The sequence below is a fragment of the Rhea pennata genome, chromosome 16, assembly GCF_028389875.1.
Source record: "Rhea pennata isolate bPtePen1 chromosome 16, bPtePen1.pri, whole genome shotgun sequence".
Taxonomy (NCBI): Eukaryota; Metazoa; Chordata; class Aves; order Rheiformes; family Rheidae; genus Rhea; species Rhea pennata.
In genome coordinates, this window is record NC_084678.1 from 14,989,415 (window position 1) to 15,007,372 (window position 17,958).

Genomic DNA, 17,958 nt, shown 5'->3' on the forward strand with positions numbered 1-17,958 from the left:
AAATCCATTTTTCCTCCAGCCTCTCAGATCTCTCAACTGGTCTCCTAACTCTTTGGGGATTGATTTTCTGGAGTTTGGAGCTGGCAATATTGAGAACAATCAGAAAATATCAAAGAAAAGAAAATGCTATTCTTTTATTATTGGGAGGTTTTCACCAATTTTTTTTTTTTGTCCTGTGGTTAGCCTAAAATAATAATAATAAAAAATATCTTTGTTTGGAGCTGGAATGGGAAGAGCAGCATGTTTATTTTATGTATGACTCACCAGCTCAGCGTCGATACACTGAGCGCTTCAGAAGCTAACACTCTATTGAGATGATAGTTTCTAATATAAAACAGTAAATGTTTAAAAACAACAGTTTTTTTTTTTCCTGCTGTGGCCAATAAAACATAAAGGAGGCCACACAGTTTACATTTTAATAAAATTAAGTTATTTGATGCCACGTTATTACAGTCTTTATTGGAAAGTGGAATAAATTGCACACAGAGGAGTCATAGGAGGGAGAAATCACCGCGAATAAACATAGATTCTGGGATGCATTTATTTCTTGGTTTCATCTCAGGAGGACGGAGGCTTTCCTCGTGCAAACAGAAGCGTCCCCCGCTCTCCTGCTTCGGGGAGGCAGCTCCGGGTCCCTCTGGCCGAGGAAAAGCTTCCTGGGAAGCCAGTGCCGCGGCCCGGCAAGCTCGGCCGTGCCCGGCCGGCGCTTTCCGCGCCCGTCCCCCTGCGAGAAATCTGTCCTTCCGCAGCGGCCCGTGCTGCCCGCCCGGCCCCGAAGCGCCGCGTCCGCCCGCGGGGACGTCATCGCCCTTGGTCCGAAGCCTTCCGGGGGCCGGCGGGCTCCTAGGCGAGAGCCAGCGCGCACCAGGAGTCCTGCCGGAGGGGCACGCTCAGCCCCGCCGGCTGCGCCACGGCGCCGGGCGAGAAGGCGTAATCCTCCGCTTCGAACTTGAACTCGGCGTGGCCGCCGGCCAGCGCGTCCTCCGACTGGCTGGGCGCCTGCGGGGGCGGCGGGACGAGAAGGTGACGACAGAGCCGCGGGCCGAGGTTTTCCGCGCGGGGCTGAGCCGGCGCGGTTACGAGACGGGAAAGCCGAGGGCGGGTTTCGTCTCGCTCCAGCGATCCCCTCTCGCGTAAGGCAGGGGTTTTCACGGGGCGCTAAGGGCGTCGCTTTTCGTCGAGGTCAGATGGGCAGGTGGGCGCCTAACTCTCCTAAACTGCGAGCTGCTGGAATTTACATCGACTTTCCTGCCATCTTATCCAGGATTAACGGGATAAGCCCATTCCTGGAAGCCGTTTATTAGCCAAAGGACTCTGAGCACGCTTGTCGTGACGTAGGGGTAGGAACACAACGGATTGTGAATATGGTGGAAGAGCCCTGACACTAATTCTGCACGCTCAAGGACCCTGTGCCTACGCAGAGGGTGCTCCATCCCCAGGCCAGGGAGCATGAGGAGCAATCGGGGAGAAGGCGTCACACTGCCTGTCTCCAATTATTTATTGACGGAACATGTCCAGTTCAGCGGTCTCTAGGCACATGTGTATCTTTTAAGAGCACAGCACAAATCAGATTTATCAGTTTCAGCCAAAAACTCTCTCCCATAAAGTCAAGATGGCACTAAGCCAAGAGTTTTGGATCTGAAGCTGAACTTCCCCTCCATGCAAGCATGTTCAGATTGAGGGGTCTGGTTAGACCCAACATAAAGATAATGCAGGGTCACAAAATTTTGATCGATGGGTTGATTTAGAGTCACTTTTTCCACCACAAAGGTAAAATAGCAACCCCTCCAAACAAATCCGCGAGGCAAAAGTATGGCCACACGATCAGTGGTCTCTAGACAGTGTTACCGCTCTGTGAGTGCTGAGCACCTCAGGACTGCAAAGAGCAGATAACATATACCCAGTGAGCCCATTCTCTGGAATTAGGGAAGTTTCCAGCTAGGGCCAGTCCCACTGGATCAACAGGGCCGTAACTGCAAGGATTTGATTGCGTACCCTTGGCGTGTGGTGGCAGGAGATCAGAACCAAACCCAGCTGCACGCCAAGCCGGCTCCCCAGTGGATGGGCCCTACAGCAGCTTTGCTGGAGGCTGCAGCAGAGATCAGCCTTCCCAGCTCCCCGGCTGCACGACGAGGAAGCTGATGGGGAGCCGATAGCCTGGAGCCTTTCCAGGTTCACAACGTCTTGGCTCGCACTAGCTTCAAGGCAGTCCATCAGGCAGGCCGCCCTGGAGCTGGGACTCCCTGGCTTTCCAGGACCTTCAGCTCCAGGTCTGAGCAGCTGGTGAGCTGCCCTGGTGAGCTCATCTCGGCAAACCTTGCTCTGGAGCCTCCTTCCGAGGGACTGCTGGGGTGTCCCGGGGTCTCAGTCCCTTTCGAGGGGACTTGCAACATTTGTGAACTTTGCTGCACACCTGCACAAGACCAAAGTGGTCATGTTGCCTCAGTGATCTCTCCAGCTGCACTTTGAGCCCAGGCTTTTAACTATTCGTAAGCAAAAGGTGTGCCGGTGGAGAAGACAGGCTAAGGAGGCGGATGGGAGGATCTAGCTATAAATTTGCAGTGTCAGTGGCGCAACAAATTGCTCAGCTTCATCAAGCCCAGCTGGGCCAGCAACTACAGAGGGGTGTGGGGCACTCTGCGCCGGCAAGCAACACGCTGCCTCCTGGGCTTACCTGGGAGACGGACACGATGGTTTGTCCAGGGTACTGCGAGGTCGCACTGGGCTCTGACTTTAAAGTGACCGTGCTGTCTGAGTTGGTAATGGAAGAAGGGGAGTTAGTGGCCGAAGTCGTAGACCCTGGAAGATAATTGTTACAGGGCGATGAAGCAACACAGGAAAAAATATGTTCTTGAGGAAATTTGTATTTTAACGGCTGCCATCACATCTCACGGTGTGACTAGACTGTTTTCTTACTCCCCCCCAGCTCCCTCGGGGTAAGGGCCTGTATCTGGCTGCCAAGGTGTTGCTGAAGGAGGAAGAGGAGGAGGAAGAGGAGGAGGAGGGGAAGCCTTTCACAGCCTGGCAGTGCCGGTCTTTACACTGGCTGGAGGAGCAATGTTGAATGCATCATACTAACTTCCCCTCGACCCTGTTGCTTGCCTTTACCCTGTACATCCTAGCCACGCAGATCCACGCAAGTGGTTGCCCACAGCACATGGAAATGTAGTGGGAGTAGGAATCCGGGAACTTTCCCACCCAGCAGCTTTTCCCACCCAAGCTTTACATCTGCTCCAGGCCCCAGTGATGATAATAAAAGCACTTTACCTGTTGAGGTTTTGCCTTTGGTGATGTTTTTAGGCTTCCTTTTCCTTGTCTGGATGCTTTCCTTTTTCATGGCCAGAGGTCGTGGTACCTTGACACCCCAAAGTTTGGAATCATTAATACTGTGTTTTACTCAGATCCTTCCCACATGTGTGTTGCTTTCCTATTTACACGCTGTAGCTCACACAACGCACCTAAAGTCCTTGTCCTTCACTAAGTGCTATTTTTCTCCGCAACAGGCCTTGGCTGGAAGATGTATAAGGCTAACAGCTAAGGCTTCCCACAAATTTTGCTGTTTCCTTTATTTCCTATTTTCCTTTTCCTGATTTATTAGCGACCTTTATGACAGGGTCCTATTAAATTACAGTGACAGCCTGCGTGGCTTGGAGCGAATGGTCAACAGTCATGGGATAAAGGGACTTTAACCTTTATGGTAGGAGCGTAAAGGGATCTTTTCCTGCAGGGAAAGATGAAGTCTCCTCTTTGGCTCATGGACATGTTACTGGTAGTTCCCATGCTCTGGGGAGAAATGTTATCAGCCAACCTCCATGCAGGCTCCTTGGCATCCTTCACACATGCTGAATTACCACATCTAGTAGAAATACGCACTTTATCTCCAGTCCAGGTCTGAGCAGTTTCAGCCTCCAGCTCCTGGAGCCTGTTATTTTTTTTTTTTATTATTATTATTATTTTTTTTTTACTGGCGCAACCTGGTAAATCACCTAAATAAGAGCCATGCAGAGCCAGAAATCTCTTCTCTATTCAGGTACCTTCCTGAGAGTGTTCCAGTCCCCCCCTTTAATCTTGTTTGGATGACCTAAGTAGAGTGATTTAACTGTTCCAGGAGATGGGGTTGGGTCTGGTTGCAGCTCTGTCGAGCCCAATTTAGATATATTTTAGACACACTCAGCACGGGCCCGTCCTGCTGCCAGCGCGCCCCTTACCCCGTGGAGCTTCATGTAGAGCCCGCAGGCGTTGCAGACGGGCTCCCCCTCGGCGTTCCTCCTCCAGAGGGTGGTGTTGGTGGTGTGGCAGTTAGTGCAACATAGGCCAGCACGTCTGGACGAGGACTGCAAAAACAAGCAAACACACCAAACCCGCGTGAAGGCGCACACAGAAATGACAAATCGGGACGTTCCCCTTCAAACAGGAATAAAGCCTCTGATTACAATGATTTCCTGGAAAATGTCAAATACATAAGATAGCCAAATTCAGATCAAAGAAATAGCATTCAAGTGAGATCACTCCAATTTGCAACTGTTTTTTTATTGAGCTTGATAAACCTGGCAAATATCCTTCCAACCCATTTCACAAACTTTCAGCAAATCTGCTCCAAATAACCGTAACTCATAACCCAGAGCACTTTCCAGTGAGATGGAGAGTTTATGAAAATACCAGCCAGCCTTTAAGCGCGCATTATGACCACTGCAGAAAACTGCTGTTGCTTTAAGTGAATTGCTCTGCTTTTCTGCACTCCAAACTGCCACTGAAGTTAATAACATCCCAATTAATCTCTGTTTTAAGACAACTGGAATCAATTGGCTGAACGGAGCAGAACCAAACTGAACTGAACTGGCCCAGTCTGATGTGACAAGAAAGGTTATTAATTGCACGTCTCGCACATAATCCTGTTCTCTTACAGACTGCTGAAACACCTTGTAAACATTAATTAATTACATGTTTTGTGGGAGCAGTGATTGCTGACTGACACACTAATGGACGTTTTAATGAAACATTAATATTTTCCTTCTCCAAAAGGGAAATATTTTCATATTCTGGCAGAAGCAGCGGCCTCGGCTCTGACACTGCGCTCTGCGCTGCTGGGAAGTGCAGAAGTGTCCATATACAGACCTATCAATTCAGCAGGCATTTCATTTGAATGTGTCCTAGCGTTAGGCATTCAAACTATTTTAATAAGAGACTTAAGCAGGTATGAAGATGGTGGTGACATAAGTAATATCACAGAATCTCCACCTTTGGGTGTTTGAATATGTTCTTCAGCCTTGAGAAAAATCACTTTGATTCCTCTCAAAGACAGACACTAGGTAATGCAGGCAATGGAGAATGCCATTTTTTTCATTATTGCTTGATATTCTGACAAAGCAGCATGATGAATGAGGTGGGTTGAGTAGGAATAAAAACGAAATGTTTTTACAAGGTTAGCAGTCAAATAAGGATCAGCGCCGAGTTTCAAAAGACAGAGGGGACATGTCCAAGCTTTGAGTCACCGGTTGCTAAGCAAAGCGGTTTCAGCAACAATTTGCAAATAATTGCATCGCTTCAGAAATTATTTATCTTTCGAGAAATAACCAGACAAAAATAATACACCGAGGTGCAAGCTGACGAGCCTGGTACAGAGGAGTACACAGCCTCCTTGGCGATCCTCGTCCCTATACGGGACGTGGTGTCCCAGCGAGATCCCGAATCGGCTGCGGAGCTGTCTCCAGGCGTCTCAGCTGCAGAGGCCACGCCGTTCGCCCCCGCCGCCAGCACAGCCCCAGCCCCGTGGGCCGCTCGGCACCTCCCTCTGCTTCCTCGGGAAGGAGCCCTGCAGCCTGCAGCCCCTGGTCCCGGCCCCGGCGCGGCTCCCTCTGCGGCAGAGGGGGAATTTGGGAGCGCTCAGCCCTGGGCTGGCCATGCCCAGCGAGGGCCCGGGGAGACCCGTCCTCGCCTGGGAGTGGAGGGAGGCCAACGCAGAGCCCTTTGGAAAGCCCCAAGATTTCTGGTTGCCCACAGGCCCCAGGGAGGGAGGGACGCCCTATCCCCTATTTCACGTGGCCCCTGCAGCCGAGGTGGGACTAAGCCGGCACCGCTGGCAGCCCAAGGTCAGCGCCCGCCCTGCCCAAGCCGTCCTCGCGCTGCGCGGCACCGCCCGCCCACGCTTCGTCCTCTGTGCTCTTGCAGGGAGCCAAGGAGCCCAGAAACCCACCTTGAGGACAAACCAGCTTGGCTTAAACCTTGCAGCCCTCCGAGACCCAGCCGCTGCAGGACAGCTTGCCAATTTAGCGAGAAAGAGATAGTCAAGGCTACTCTTGCTCACTGAAGGACGAGGATACAATACGTTACTGCTGGTTTCCCAGCAGATCCCCTAAAAGCAAGTGCATTTCTGCCAGCCTCCACCCGGCCTGCCTTTGTAGCGTCCTGACCTTGTCTAAGAAGTTGTTGACTTCAACATTGTGCTCCGGTGTTTATTTATACAAATGCAGCATACACTCAAACAAAAACTCTTCACGGACCACGCTGGGCAGCCAGCTGCTGCTGCTAAGGTTGAGGGATCAGCAGTTGGTGCACACTGAACCAAATGTGTGTTAGTGCTGCTAGGAGAGCCCAAGAAATTCAGAGCTGGTGGGACAGATCCCTCTGCGGGAGCTCAAAGCCAGCAGAGACTTTGCTTCACCACCTTCTCCAAAGTGGAAGTGCAACCTTGGGGGTTTCATGGGAAAAAAAAAAAAAAAAGCAGCATCTCAACTCCAAGAAGACTTAATCAATGCTTCTTTGCCCCCCCCTTGCCAGAGACGGAGCTGGTTTTGATAGAAAAGAGGCTGCAGCAAAGCGTACTGAGATGCTCGAGTTTAGTGAGCCACTATGGCACGTTGCCTCACCTCCCCAAAGCAGATAGCTCTGAGCGGGAGGCTCAGAGCCCAGCAAAACACACCTGCATCATCTGAGATTCACCTTTGCAGGCCTGGTTCTGGGCAAAACTGCACCTCAGAGGAACAGTGAACTGCAGGAACTGACAGCAATGGGAAAACTAAGCGACACCCAGTAGACATTGCACCTACCACACTAGATTCCTACCAGTTTGCACCAGATGATGATCAATCCTGTGCCCACTCCCAGCAGAAGTGGCACCAAAAACACTAAATCTTGCAAACTGTAAAAAAAAAAAAAAAAAAAAAGGACAAACTGGAAAAAACCTACTGAGCCCACTGCAAAACTTGCCTCCAATTTGTCCTTCTACCCAGCACTGTGTGGAGATTGCTGACCGTATGACAACCGCTGCATCGGCCCCTCCTATGCTGCACCGCGCGATGCAGCTCTGGGCCTAAAACGCTGCTGCATTAACAGAGTTTCATGCCCACGAGCGAAGCCATCCAGCTTCAGGAGTTGCTCTTGGATGGTAAAGGTGATCTGCCTTTTAGGACTGGGTCTACGGTATCGCCTGGTGAAACGCACCACGAAACTTTGGATAGAGAAGGTTTTGCCTAAAATAACATGCTGCTCCCATTTTTCTCTAAGATGATTCCTTTCTGCTGGAAACCGCAGGGCTTTGCATTCAGATTCGGTCAGTAGCAAAACGGCTGACCCTGCTACATAGAGGATGTAGCCTTATCCCAGAAAAAGAAACAAAAAGAACTGGCAATTATACTACTCGTGCCAGCCCCCTCCTCCCACGCACAAGTGGGCCGCTTGCTACCGGGCTGCGCAGGTCACTCCTGCAGTATCATACGGGCCATTTTGCATTCGCCAGTGCAAGACACACGGCACTTTTGTTTTTACAAAGCAATGTGTGGAAAAAAAAATGTGAAAAAACGAAAGTTGGGATAACTTGCAAAGCAGTATCCAGTTACAGAGCAAAGTTCATAATGTAAAGGACAAAAGCAACCATTTCTTCCTCCCTGTGTCTGTATTTCATGCCATTGTGAAACAGCCTATTTCAATGGCCAGTTGTGTGCCTTGAGCAGCGATGTCTCACTGCGTTCACTGCGCTGCTCCCACCCAAAAGGTGCGGGTGAGATTATGTGGCAATGCTGCATGGAAAACATCCCACACAGTGCAAGCCGTTTGGAGAAAGAAGTATCTGAAACCAGAGGGACACAAGCAGCTTCCCCCGTGGTGGATTTGCTCTGGGGCACCAGAGGAATTACTCCTCCAAATTATCAGGGGACTAAGTGTATTTTTTTCCAAAAAAAGAAAACAGCAGATCTTAGCTAGCACGAGCAGAGGGGATCCTGCAGCTGTAAGCTGCGGCCCACCTGCGGGTGAAGGTGGACCTTGGAGCGGAGGTCCTGTCCCAGCCCCTGCAGCCAGGCCCCGAGCAGAGGAGGGAATCCCCGAGCTCTCCGCAGGGACGGCACCGTGCAGCATACGCTTGACGCCCCCCCGACCATCGTCGGTAGGTCCCCCTTCCTCTGACAGGGCAGGACTTGTTGCAAAACAGGATTTCAAACCCCTTGGGAAAATCCAAGATTTTGAAATGTTTTGTTCCAAAATCAGGATGGAAAGTCAAAATTGCAGCCCCTTTTCTTTCCTATAAAACCAAATCTCCTTCAACAAGAACTCACTCTTCCATTCGGGCTTTATCATTCTTGTACTTCGTAACAGTCAAACCAATAAAAAGGTTGAAAGTGCTTTGATAATTCCCAACAAGATTTGCTCATCCCTGCGAAATATCTTAATCCTCCGCACGACCATTCTCCAGCAGAAAATGGATTGCTGAAAAACATGGATGTCGCCACGGCAGTGACGGATGAGCAGGCAGGGGTCCACGGTGACCCCCCAGGGCCGGGTCCCCGGGCGCTGTCGGGTGCCGCGCCGGGCTCGCCGCGGCGCAGGCAGCGCTGCTGCCGACAGCTTCGGCGCAGCCGGAGCGGGCAGCCGGAGGGTCGGCTCCCCTCCCGCGCGCCTGAATAAAGCACTTAATAACAGCGTGACCTATCTGCCTCAATTCCTTTTTGGAAAAGCTGTCGAAAAAGCCCTCGAAATGCATCTAGCGTCATGTTTTGATGCCGGTTGTACGCCAAAACACAGACTTAGATTTAAACGTTTTCCACAGATCTTTCACTACACAGATCGTACTTGCTCCAAAAAAACAGCAACGTAACTCCGAGATTTGCAGCTCAGCAGAGATCAGAATCTGATGCTGGGATGCAGATTTAATTACATTAAAGGAGATCAGAAACATTCTGATAACACAGGTAAATTCTACCAGGTAATGCAAAATGTTTCGCAGAAATGCATCCGTTTTGATGTCATTACAGAGCAGAACAAAAGTAGGTTTTCCCACAGAGCCACTCACTGCTCATTGCATTTGGTAAATACAGAGTTACATTTACGGTATCAGAAGCAGAATGAAACATTTTGCTCTATCCCCAATTATTTGTATGGCTTTATTAACCAGAAAATTGCCACTCTTGGATTATTGCTAATAATTTGTTTTGCGACAAAAAACAAATGCCCGAATGCAGCCGGAGCGAAGCCCGTTGGAGCTCCCAGCTGTTCCCCAGCGCTAGCTCCGAGACAAACATCCTGTTTGCAATGACTGCTGCTGCTGACAGGCTCTGAAAGCAAAACTGTTACCACCAAATTTAAACATCCCAAAACGACTGTACAAATAAAGTACGCGCCTTTCCTCTCTCACGATGCAATCCCAATTGGAGGAAGCCCAAGCCATGTTGTGGGAGAATTAATGCGTTAACCTGCAGAGAAACCGGGAGCTAACGAGCCCCGAGCCGCCCCGCGGGAGCCCTGGCAGATGCACAGGGGTTTTCAAGCACGGTCACTGGGTCTCATCCTGCTCCCACAAACCTGCCTGAGCCAACTCAGGGTTGGTCCCTGTCTCTTATCCAACTGCTCTGCCTAGAGCATGTGTGTCTGCACGAAAAGATAGGAAATAATAATAGAAAAGGAGCCTGTCCACCGCAAGAACGGAGCTGGGAGAAGCCAGCAGAGCCCTGCTCGCCCCTGCGCCCCCGGCCCCCTTGGCTCGGCTGGGTCCCATCCTCTCCGCGCCGCCCCGGGACCCCTCCGGTCCCTGTCTGCCCATCTCCGGGCTGCGGATCAGCCGTGTCGGACGCAATCCCCTGCTCGGCTTCACTCCGCTCCTCCTGACCCAAGCCGGTGAGGAACCGCAACAAGGTGGTTTCGGTGGCTTTTTACGTGCGGCAGGACTGATTCTGCCTGCAGAGGGGTCGCACAGCGGATCCGTCCTGGCCCCGCTGCAGGCACCCGGAGCCCGGCACCGCGGGCATCCCCCGGGGCGCGATGGCTGCGCGGATCCTGCCCTTAGCCATCCCCAAGCTCCAGGCCCTTGCACCCGGGGGTTGAGCACAAGATCCCTTGCGGGGGGGGGGGGGGGTCCCCTTCTTACCAGCCTCTTCTGTGGCTTCAGCGGCCGGTTGATGCCGTTCATTTTGTGGTAGAGCCCGCAGGCGTTGCACAGGTAGTGGCCGGTGCCGTCCTTCCTCCAGAGCGGCGTGGACATGGCCCCGCAGTTCACGCACTCCCTGCCGTCGCCGGGGAACTCCTCCAGGTACTCTGCAGGACAGATCCACCACGCCGCCTCGGTCAGGAGCCGGCCCCGGCGCACAGGGCCGCCGGGACGCGCGGACCCTGCCGCCGCCGGAATCCCGGCCCCATGGGAGGCTGCCGCCCCCCTGCAAAGCGCGTCCCGTGCTGAGCGACGAAACTATTCATCTTCCCCCTTGGCCCAACTTTCTTTTTAATATTTTGCTTAAAGAAAGAAGAATGCCCCGGCCAAAAGACCGCTGAGGGCTGAGCGCAGCCGGGGTCCCGTGGGGACGGGGGCGCGTGGGGAGCCCACCCGGCGCGGGGGCTCCTGGAAAGCGAGCGTGTCGCACCCCCGGCCCCGGCTGTGAAAATAAAACAGCGCCTCGGTGTTATTGCAGGATGATAAGGCGGGGGGGGCGAGGTGGGGGGAAACTTCCCTGATTTCCATCACGGCGCGCTGGGGGCTGCCGGCTGGCGACGGCCAGGCTGGGGACGGGCTCCGGCGGGGCGCCGCGGGCCGCCGCATCAATCACGCCGCGGGGCGCGGGGGGGGGCGCGGAGCCGAGCGCGGGGCGCGCCCCGGCCCGCCGCCGCCAGCGGTTCGCCCCTGCGCACACGCGCAAGCGGCGCGGCGCGTTTTATACCCCCCCCCCCCCATCTCCTTACCCCCCTCCGCGGGGTTTTTCCGTCGCCCCAAACTCCCCATTAGCGAGGCTCTTTCGGGCTTTTCTTTTTCTCCGCCCCCCAAACCCCGGGAGGAACCAGCGGAGCCGCCCGCGCCCGAGCAGCGTTTGCAGCTCGGCCCTGCCCGGAGCTCGGCTGCGGCGCAAACGGGCAGCTCGGAGCCAAACCCAGCAACCCCTCGATTTAAAGACTCGTCCTTTCCCCCCTCCTTCTTTCTGTCTGTCTGTCTGTCTGTCTGTCTCTCTTTCTCTCTCTCTCTCTCTCTCTCTTTTTTTTTTTTTTTTTTTTGAAATAGCTTCCTCCTTCTGGAACATTATTTTCTTCAAAAAAAAAAAAAAAAAAAACTATTTTCTTTCTTGCTTTTGCACCTTCAAAAGTATTAAAAATGATCCAACGGAAAGAAAAAAAAGAAAAAGAAAAAATAAAGGGGGGAAAGATGAGAAAATGAACAAAAGTAAAAAACAAAAAAAAAGGAAAGGAAAAATCGCAATATTTCACTAAATGAAAAAGAATAGTTTACGCTACTTAAGAGCGGTTTACATTATTTAAGAACAAAAATAAACTTCAGGGATAACGGAGTTCTGCATTCTGGATACCAAAACATCTAATTCAAGGTGCAAAAAACAACAGTTTCTGCGCGGTCACCACCCTCGGCAGGACCGGCGCAGTGCCCCGGCGGGGCTCTTTTCTGCACAACGAATTTTTGCCCGTAGCAGCCCCGACATGGCACAGTTTAATCCACCCGATCCCACGGACCTGGGGGAAGGAGGAAACGGCTTTTCCAAGACAAAGGGAAAATCCCGGGGAGCAGCCGCTCCCGGCACCTCCGGCGCGGGCAGCGGGGAGGCAGCGCGGCCGCGGACCGCGCTTGCTGGGGAGGGGGCCGCTTCCCTGGTTTACTTTGTTCTTAGGATAAAGATAAGATAATTCGGTTCACCGCAGTAAAGATGATAACACGGCTGAGATCTTGAAGTGGCTTTTAAAGGACTTTTCAAACCACCACCGGAGAAGGATGGTGAAATACCCCGGGGTTATAAACCATGCACACGGAGATCCTTTAAATCAAGATCCGAGCAAACAAAGTTTTCTCGGGACTTGATTTAAAAGGACTCTCCGGTGTGGATGGAAACGAATTGAAGTGGGTTTTATTGTTCAACGCCTGACTGCGTTTCACTGTCTCTCCAAAGGCCGCAGACTGATGCAGCTGGGGACCTGTTTGGGCGAAGGCGAATTAGGAGACCGAGAGTCTGTTCAAATATAAACTAATTTACCACAATAAATTACTTAAAAGGGAGGGAGCTATAAATCTGCCCTGCTAATTTAAACATAAGGGTAAGTATTGAAGCACAGGCACAAAGTCGATATTGTGGGAAGGAGATATCACGGGGGGGAAGGGGTTGAACAGCCTCGGTTCCCCTGTCCTCCGGGGGAATTGCTCTCCTTTGAAAGGTGTTCTTTGCCCTTCGTGTAGCACCCCCCCGGCTCTGTCCAGGGCCAGCTTGCCATTAGCTTCGGACCGTCTTTCCTTCCCTGGATAAAAACTTTCCTCTCCTTCCCCTTATTTCTAGAGCGTCCCGGGGATGGAAACGGGGCCGAAACCCGCTGCTCTCCCCAGGATCGGGCCACCAAAAAGCCGGCGGGGGCAGCGAGAATTATTGCGGCTCCCACTGCGGGCCGCCGGCGGTGTTTCCGCCGCCCTGCCCCGTGCTCTCCCCGCATCTCCGCCTCGCCAGCGCCCCGAAAGCGGGGCTGCCCCCAAAGCCCACCCGCGACGCTTCCCGCGGCCGCGCGGCGCGGCGCAGACGGCGCGCAGCCCCGACGCCGCGGGGAGGGGCGGCGGCGACCTACCGAAGGTGGATCTGCGGCCGGGCAAGGCCGCCTGCCTCGTCTGCAGGCTGTGCAGGACGCTGCTCTCAAAGTGTCCAGCCGTCCAGGAGGGAGGTATCTCGGGGGTCACGTAGGCGGGGTAGGGGCTGGAGTAGGATCCGTTGACCGAGCGCACCAAGGCGTTGCCGTACTGCTCCCGGCCCCCGCCGCCCAGCAGCAGGGGCCCCTGGTAGGCGCCGTCGCGGCCCGGGGGGCTGCTGCCCGGCGGGCTGTGCGGGTAGGAGAAGCCCGACGGCGGGTGGGGGCTGCCGGCGTTGAAGGCGGCGGGCTCGCCGCCGCTCTGCGCCCAGCCCGGGGGGTTGCCGAGGTGGCTCTGGTGCGGCTCGCAGCTTTGCAGGTAGGGCAGCGTCTGGAGCACCGAGGGCACCCGCGTGGTGGGCACGTAGACGGGCGAGGCGGCCGACGAGTGCAGGAAGTTGCCGGAGTCGTGGGAATAAGCCGACTGGCCATGGTTGGGGGCGAGGGCCAGGCCCTGATACATGGTCCGTCCTCGGCGGCGGCGGCGGCTCAGGGCCCGGCGGGGAGGGCGGCGCGGCGCCCCGCCAGCTGCGCCCAGATGTTGCCCCGGGGCTCACTCGGAGGCGCCTGCAGGGGAGAGCGGAGGGCGGCGGCCGTGAGCGCCGGAGCCCGCACCTGCCGGCGGGGGCTGCGGGCCTTGGCCGCCCGCGGCCTCCGAGCCCGCCGGGAGACCGCGGCTTTCCTGCTTCAAGCGGAGTTTTTAGCCCCCCCCCCCCCTCCCCGCCCCTTTAAACTTTCCTCCGATCAAATCGATCTCAAGGCGAGGGAAAGGGGTAAAACGCGGCGCTGGCCCGAGAGCAGTGGCCGAGTCACAGCGGGAAATAACCTCCCTGGAAATGGGGAGACACGCACCTGGGCACCGGCTCGCTCCCGCCCGGAGCCGCTTTGGCATTTCCGAGGGTAAGAAAAGAAAAAAAGAAAGAAAGAAGGAAAGAAAGAAAGAAAGAAATCAAAACAACTTTCTTCCTTCCTTTTTTTTTGTTTGTTTGTTTTTGAGCCCCGGTCCTGGAGCGCGCATCGGGGCCTTGCGTGGCGAGAAGGCATCGGGCCGCAGCGCACCGACGCGGCCCCGCGGGGCCCGGGCCGCGGCGGGGGGCGGCGCCTGGCTCCCGGGGCAGCGGCCGCGGGCAGGGTCCCCCCCCGGAGGACCCGGGAGACCCGGCTGCCAGTGCTGCTGTTTTCGGATGAAGAAGCAAAATAGCTCAAACGCGGCCTCCCCGTGCGGACGGATCCCTCGCCGTTAAAAGGGGAGATCGAGTCGCGAAACCCCGACCCCCCCCCCCCCCCAGCCCCCGTTTCTCCGGGACTTTTCGCAGGCTGGTACTTACCTCGCAGCGGGCCAGGAGCGGAGCCGGGCATGGCCGGGTTGGCATGAAGCTGGATTCAGACCATCCAGGGAAATTCCAGGAAAAAAAAAAAAAGGAAGAATAAAAAAAGAATAAAGAAAGTTTACGGGGGAGGGGGGCTTGGAAAAGAAAACAGCGCCGAGGCAGAGAGGGGCTGGGTGCTGCCCTCCCCCGGGCCCTCCCCTCGCCGCCGCCGTCTCCCGTGGGGCGGGTGCGTCCCCGGCGGCTCTCGGCGGGGAAGTGGCGGCGGCGGCGGCGGCGGCGGCTCTTTACGGCGGGCCCCGGTGCGGCCCGGCCCACGTGACGGCCGGCGGGGTAGCCCCGGGCCCGGCGAGGATTGGGTGCCTCCCGACCAGGGGGGACGGGATAAGCCCCGCCGACTCGCCCCCGGCGCGGCGCCGCGGAGCCGGGGGCAGGATGCGGCCCTGGAGGGTGCCCCCCCCCGCCCCGGTTCCCCCCCTCCTGCCCCCGAGTTGAGCCCCCTCCGCAAGGATGGGGGTGTCTGCCCGCCCCCGGCGGGGCCCGGCTCCCTCCCCTCCCGGCCTCGCTCCGTTTCTGGCGCCAGGCTGCCCCCCCACCACCACCCCGCACCCCGCTTTCCCGGAGGAGCCGGCCGCCGGCGCAGGCTGGAGAACAAACCGAAAACTTTCCGACAGGAGTTTCGGGCAGGAGAGGACGTGGATGGGCAACTCTGCGCTCCGAGCGAGCGCTCCCGCTCTTCTTTGCGATAAAAGTCACAATAAAAGGGGAAGGGGGGGGGGAACTCCCCGGGCCCCCCTCCACCTCTCCCAGATCTCAGCTGCCCCAGGCCCGTCCGGCGCGGGGGCGATGCTTGCAGCCGGCGGTGCCCGGGCAGCGGGGCGGCCAGCAAGGCTGTGGCGGCAAGCCATCCCGTCGGGGCAGCACGCCGTCCCGTAACGGGGCAGCGCGCCGTCCCATCGGGACAGAGAGCCGTCCCGTATCGGGGCAGAGAGCCGTGCCGTCGGGGCAGCACACCGTCCCGTAACGGGGCAGCGCGCTGTCCCGTCGGGGCGGCCCGGCGTGCTGCCCCGGCTCCCCGCGCCCCGCCGCTGCTGCTGGGCTGCGGGCCGGGCTCTCCCGTGGCGCGGAGCCGGCCTGGCCCCGCAGCCTCCCGAAAAACGGGAAAAGCCCCCGGCGTCTCCCGGCCGGCCGGAGCGGGGGCAGGGGCGCCGGGAGGACAAGCAGCGCTCGCGGCCCCGGGGAGCTGTTCCCGGAGCCCGGTGAATTTGCCCGATTAAACCTTCCCTCGCTGCTCGCCAGCGGCGGCCGCCCCGGCCCCTGCCCGCTGGCACCGCTCGCCTCCTCGGTATCTATGAAACGATTTCATCGCGATCGGATTTCGCCTCTAGGACGTGCAGGGGGGGGGGAGGAAATTTTTGCGCCTTGTTCCGCTAACGCACAGGCTTTGCGTGGACTTTTTCCTCCTGGGACAAAAGGAGCAAAAGCCGCGGCGCTTGTCGCCCCGCTCTTGGCTCTATTTACGGGGCGGACAGAGCTCTGCTGCCCGCAGGCCTCTGCCGGCAGGATCAGGCCCTGCTCGGCAAGGAGCCGTCCCGTTTGGTGGCCGCGATCCTGCCCCCGGCGCAAGCCGGGCCGGCGCGGAGCCCTGCCCAGGGTGCGCGCCCCGGCGGGCGCTGCGCGCTCCCGGCCCGGCTCCGCGGGGACCAGCGCTGCGGGGAGGGTGGGAAATCTCGGCTCCAAAATAAACTGCTGCAGGAATGCCAGCTATTTCCCTCTCAATAATGCAATGTAACTGGCTGGGGAAGTGTATTGATTTGCTTGCTGCGTTCAGTCGGGAGCCGCAGCTTACCACTAGCAGGGTATTCCTGTGCCCTCAAAGCAAAAGCAAAAGCAAAAAAAAAAAAAAAAAAAAAAAAAAAAGAAACAAAACAAAACAAAAAAGAAAACAAAAAAAATCAAACCAACAACAACAACAAAAAAACCAAACCAAAACAAAAAAACCAAACAACCCCCCCAACAACAACAACAACAAAAAAACCCTCCCCCCAAAACCGCTGCACTAGAGAAAGAAAATAACAACACGAGGACCCTCCTGCTTGGCTGGCTCTCGTCTGCACGGCTAGAAACGTCTCCGTGGAAAACCAACACCAAAGCCTCAGTCAGCCGTGTGTAGCTGTACACACAACTGAACGATTTGCCGTAATTTCTTTCATTTCATTTAATTTGTTAGAAGCGGGTTGAAACCTTCAGGCTCGCACATTCCCGCAAATGCTTGAATTTCCAAGCTTTACAATTTCAAGATGTTATTTAATTGTGATTTATTTTTTTAAATGCCTGTGAACTTCTCAGCCAATTACTTATGGTGCTAAAATAAACGTGAAAACGTTGAAAGAAATGAGGCGCTGTTGAAATCCGCAGAGATTTAGCCCGTGCGCACATTTTCGCTAGAGGAAGCCGAGGTTCGTTAAAACCCGCGGACGCGCTCTCTGTGTGTGTGTGTTCAGTCCCATCCGGTTTCTCAGTTTTCACCCGAAAAGCTTTCGCTCCGCGGTAGTTTTAGCTCAGCTCCGGGAGCCGCACGGCGGTGCCAGGCAGCGGCGCGGCCGCTCCCCAGGGCAGCGGCGACCCGAGGCCGCGGCGAGGGGCGGAGGGTGTCCCGGGAGCCTGCGGGCCCCGCCGCGGGTGCAGAGCGCTGCAGCCGGCAGGTGCTCCGACCTCCGCGGCTTTCCGAGCGCGACCTGCAGGAGTTTTTCCGCTCCGCCAAGCCCGTGCAAAGCTCGGGAAGGCGATTACTGAGCCGAGACATCACCCCCCCCACCCCCGCTATTACACAGGGCCTGCGCGGATGTGCCCACGGGTGTGCGCTCTCTGCGTGGGGTCCGCACCCGGCGCGCGAAACTCTTCTTCCTGCAGATGCAATTTGTGCTTGTGGAAATACGGGCTGTCATCGGTGTACTTGCCCGGCCTGGGGTGAGCACGAGTGGGTGAGTGGATCCTCCACGGTCCCACACCGGCTGCGAGCCCTTGGGAAAGGGTCGGCGTGGGTGATGCTTTCACTGAACGGGGAGTGACGGTGCCAGCGTGGCGAGGACAGCCACGTCGGAGCACGGAGCACCGGGCTGATCTGGGCAGCCCTGTCTGCGAGTCCCGGGTGCTCCTGGGGCACAGACAGGTTGGGTTTCCCTGGTGCTCCATGCCCCCGAGCCTGCCACCTCGATAGACACCCCCCGACGTGCCCGGGCAGGGGTGGGCTCCCCTGGGCAGGGCACAGGGCACTTGGTCCCGGCGTTGGGTGGGACGCGGTGGGGGGGACCCGACGTGCCGAGCAGCTGGGCATGGGGCGCAGGAGATCTCTGCTCGGGACCCAGCTCACGGCGAGGCTTAGACGGGCACAAGAAAGCCTAGTACGGGGCAGGTGCTCCCCGGACAGCTCGGAGCCCCCCTCGTCTAGCCCCGACCGGAGCAGGGGCAAGAGAAAAGGCCTCCCGGGGCAGCCCGATCCCACCCGACGGCACTGGTCGGAACTTTGCGTCCCGAGGCTCATCCC

General features: G+C 56.3%; 1 protein-coding gene across 2 annotated transcripts; it reads right to left on the bottom strand.

Moving 5' to 3' along the window:
• Positions 1 to 227: 227 nt before the first annotated feature.
• Positions 228 to 14,678, bottom strand: GATA5 (GATA binding protein 5). 2 transcript variants are annotated; one of them, XM_062588946.1, is made up of 7 exons: positions 14,412 to 14,678; positions 13,027 to 13,650; positions 10,355 to 10,521; positions 4,209 to 4,334; positions 3,268 to 3,355; positions 2,675 to 2,799; positions 228 to 999 (listed from the first exon to the last, which is right to left on the bottom strand). In XM_062588946.1, the coding sequence occupies exons 2-7, from the start codon at positions 13,544 to 13,546 to the stop codon at positions 844 to 846; spliced, it is 1,182 nt and encodes a 393-aa protein (XP_062444930.1). In that variant the 5' UTR covers positions 13,547 to 13,650; positions 14,412 to 14,678; the 3' UTR covers positions 228 to 843. The 2 variants fall into 2 exon arrangements, with proteins under 2 accessions (XP_062444930.1, XP_062444931.1); XM_062588947.1 differs by lacking the exon at positions 14,412 to 14,678 and adding an exon at positions 13,936 to 14,008.
• Positions 14,679 to 17,958: the final 3,280 nt, after the last annotated feature.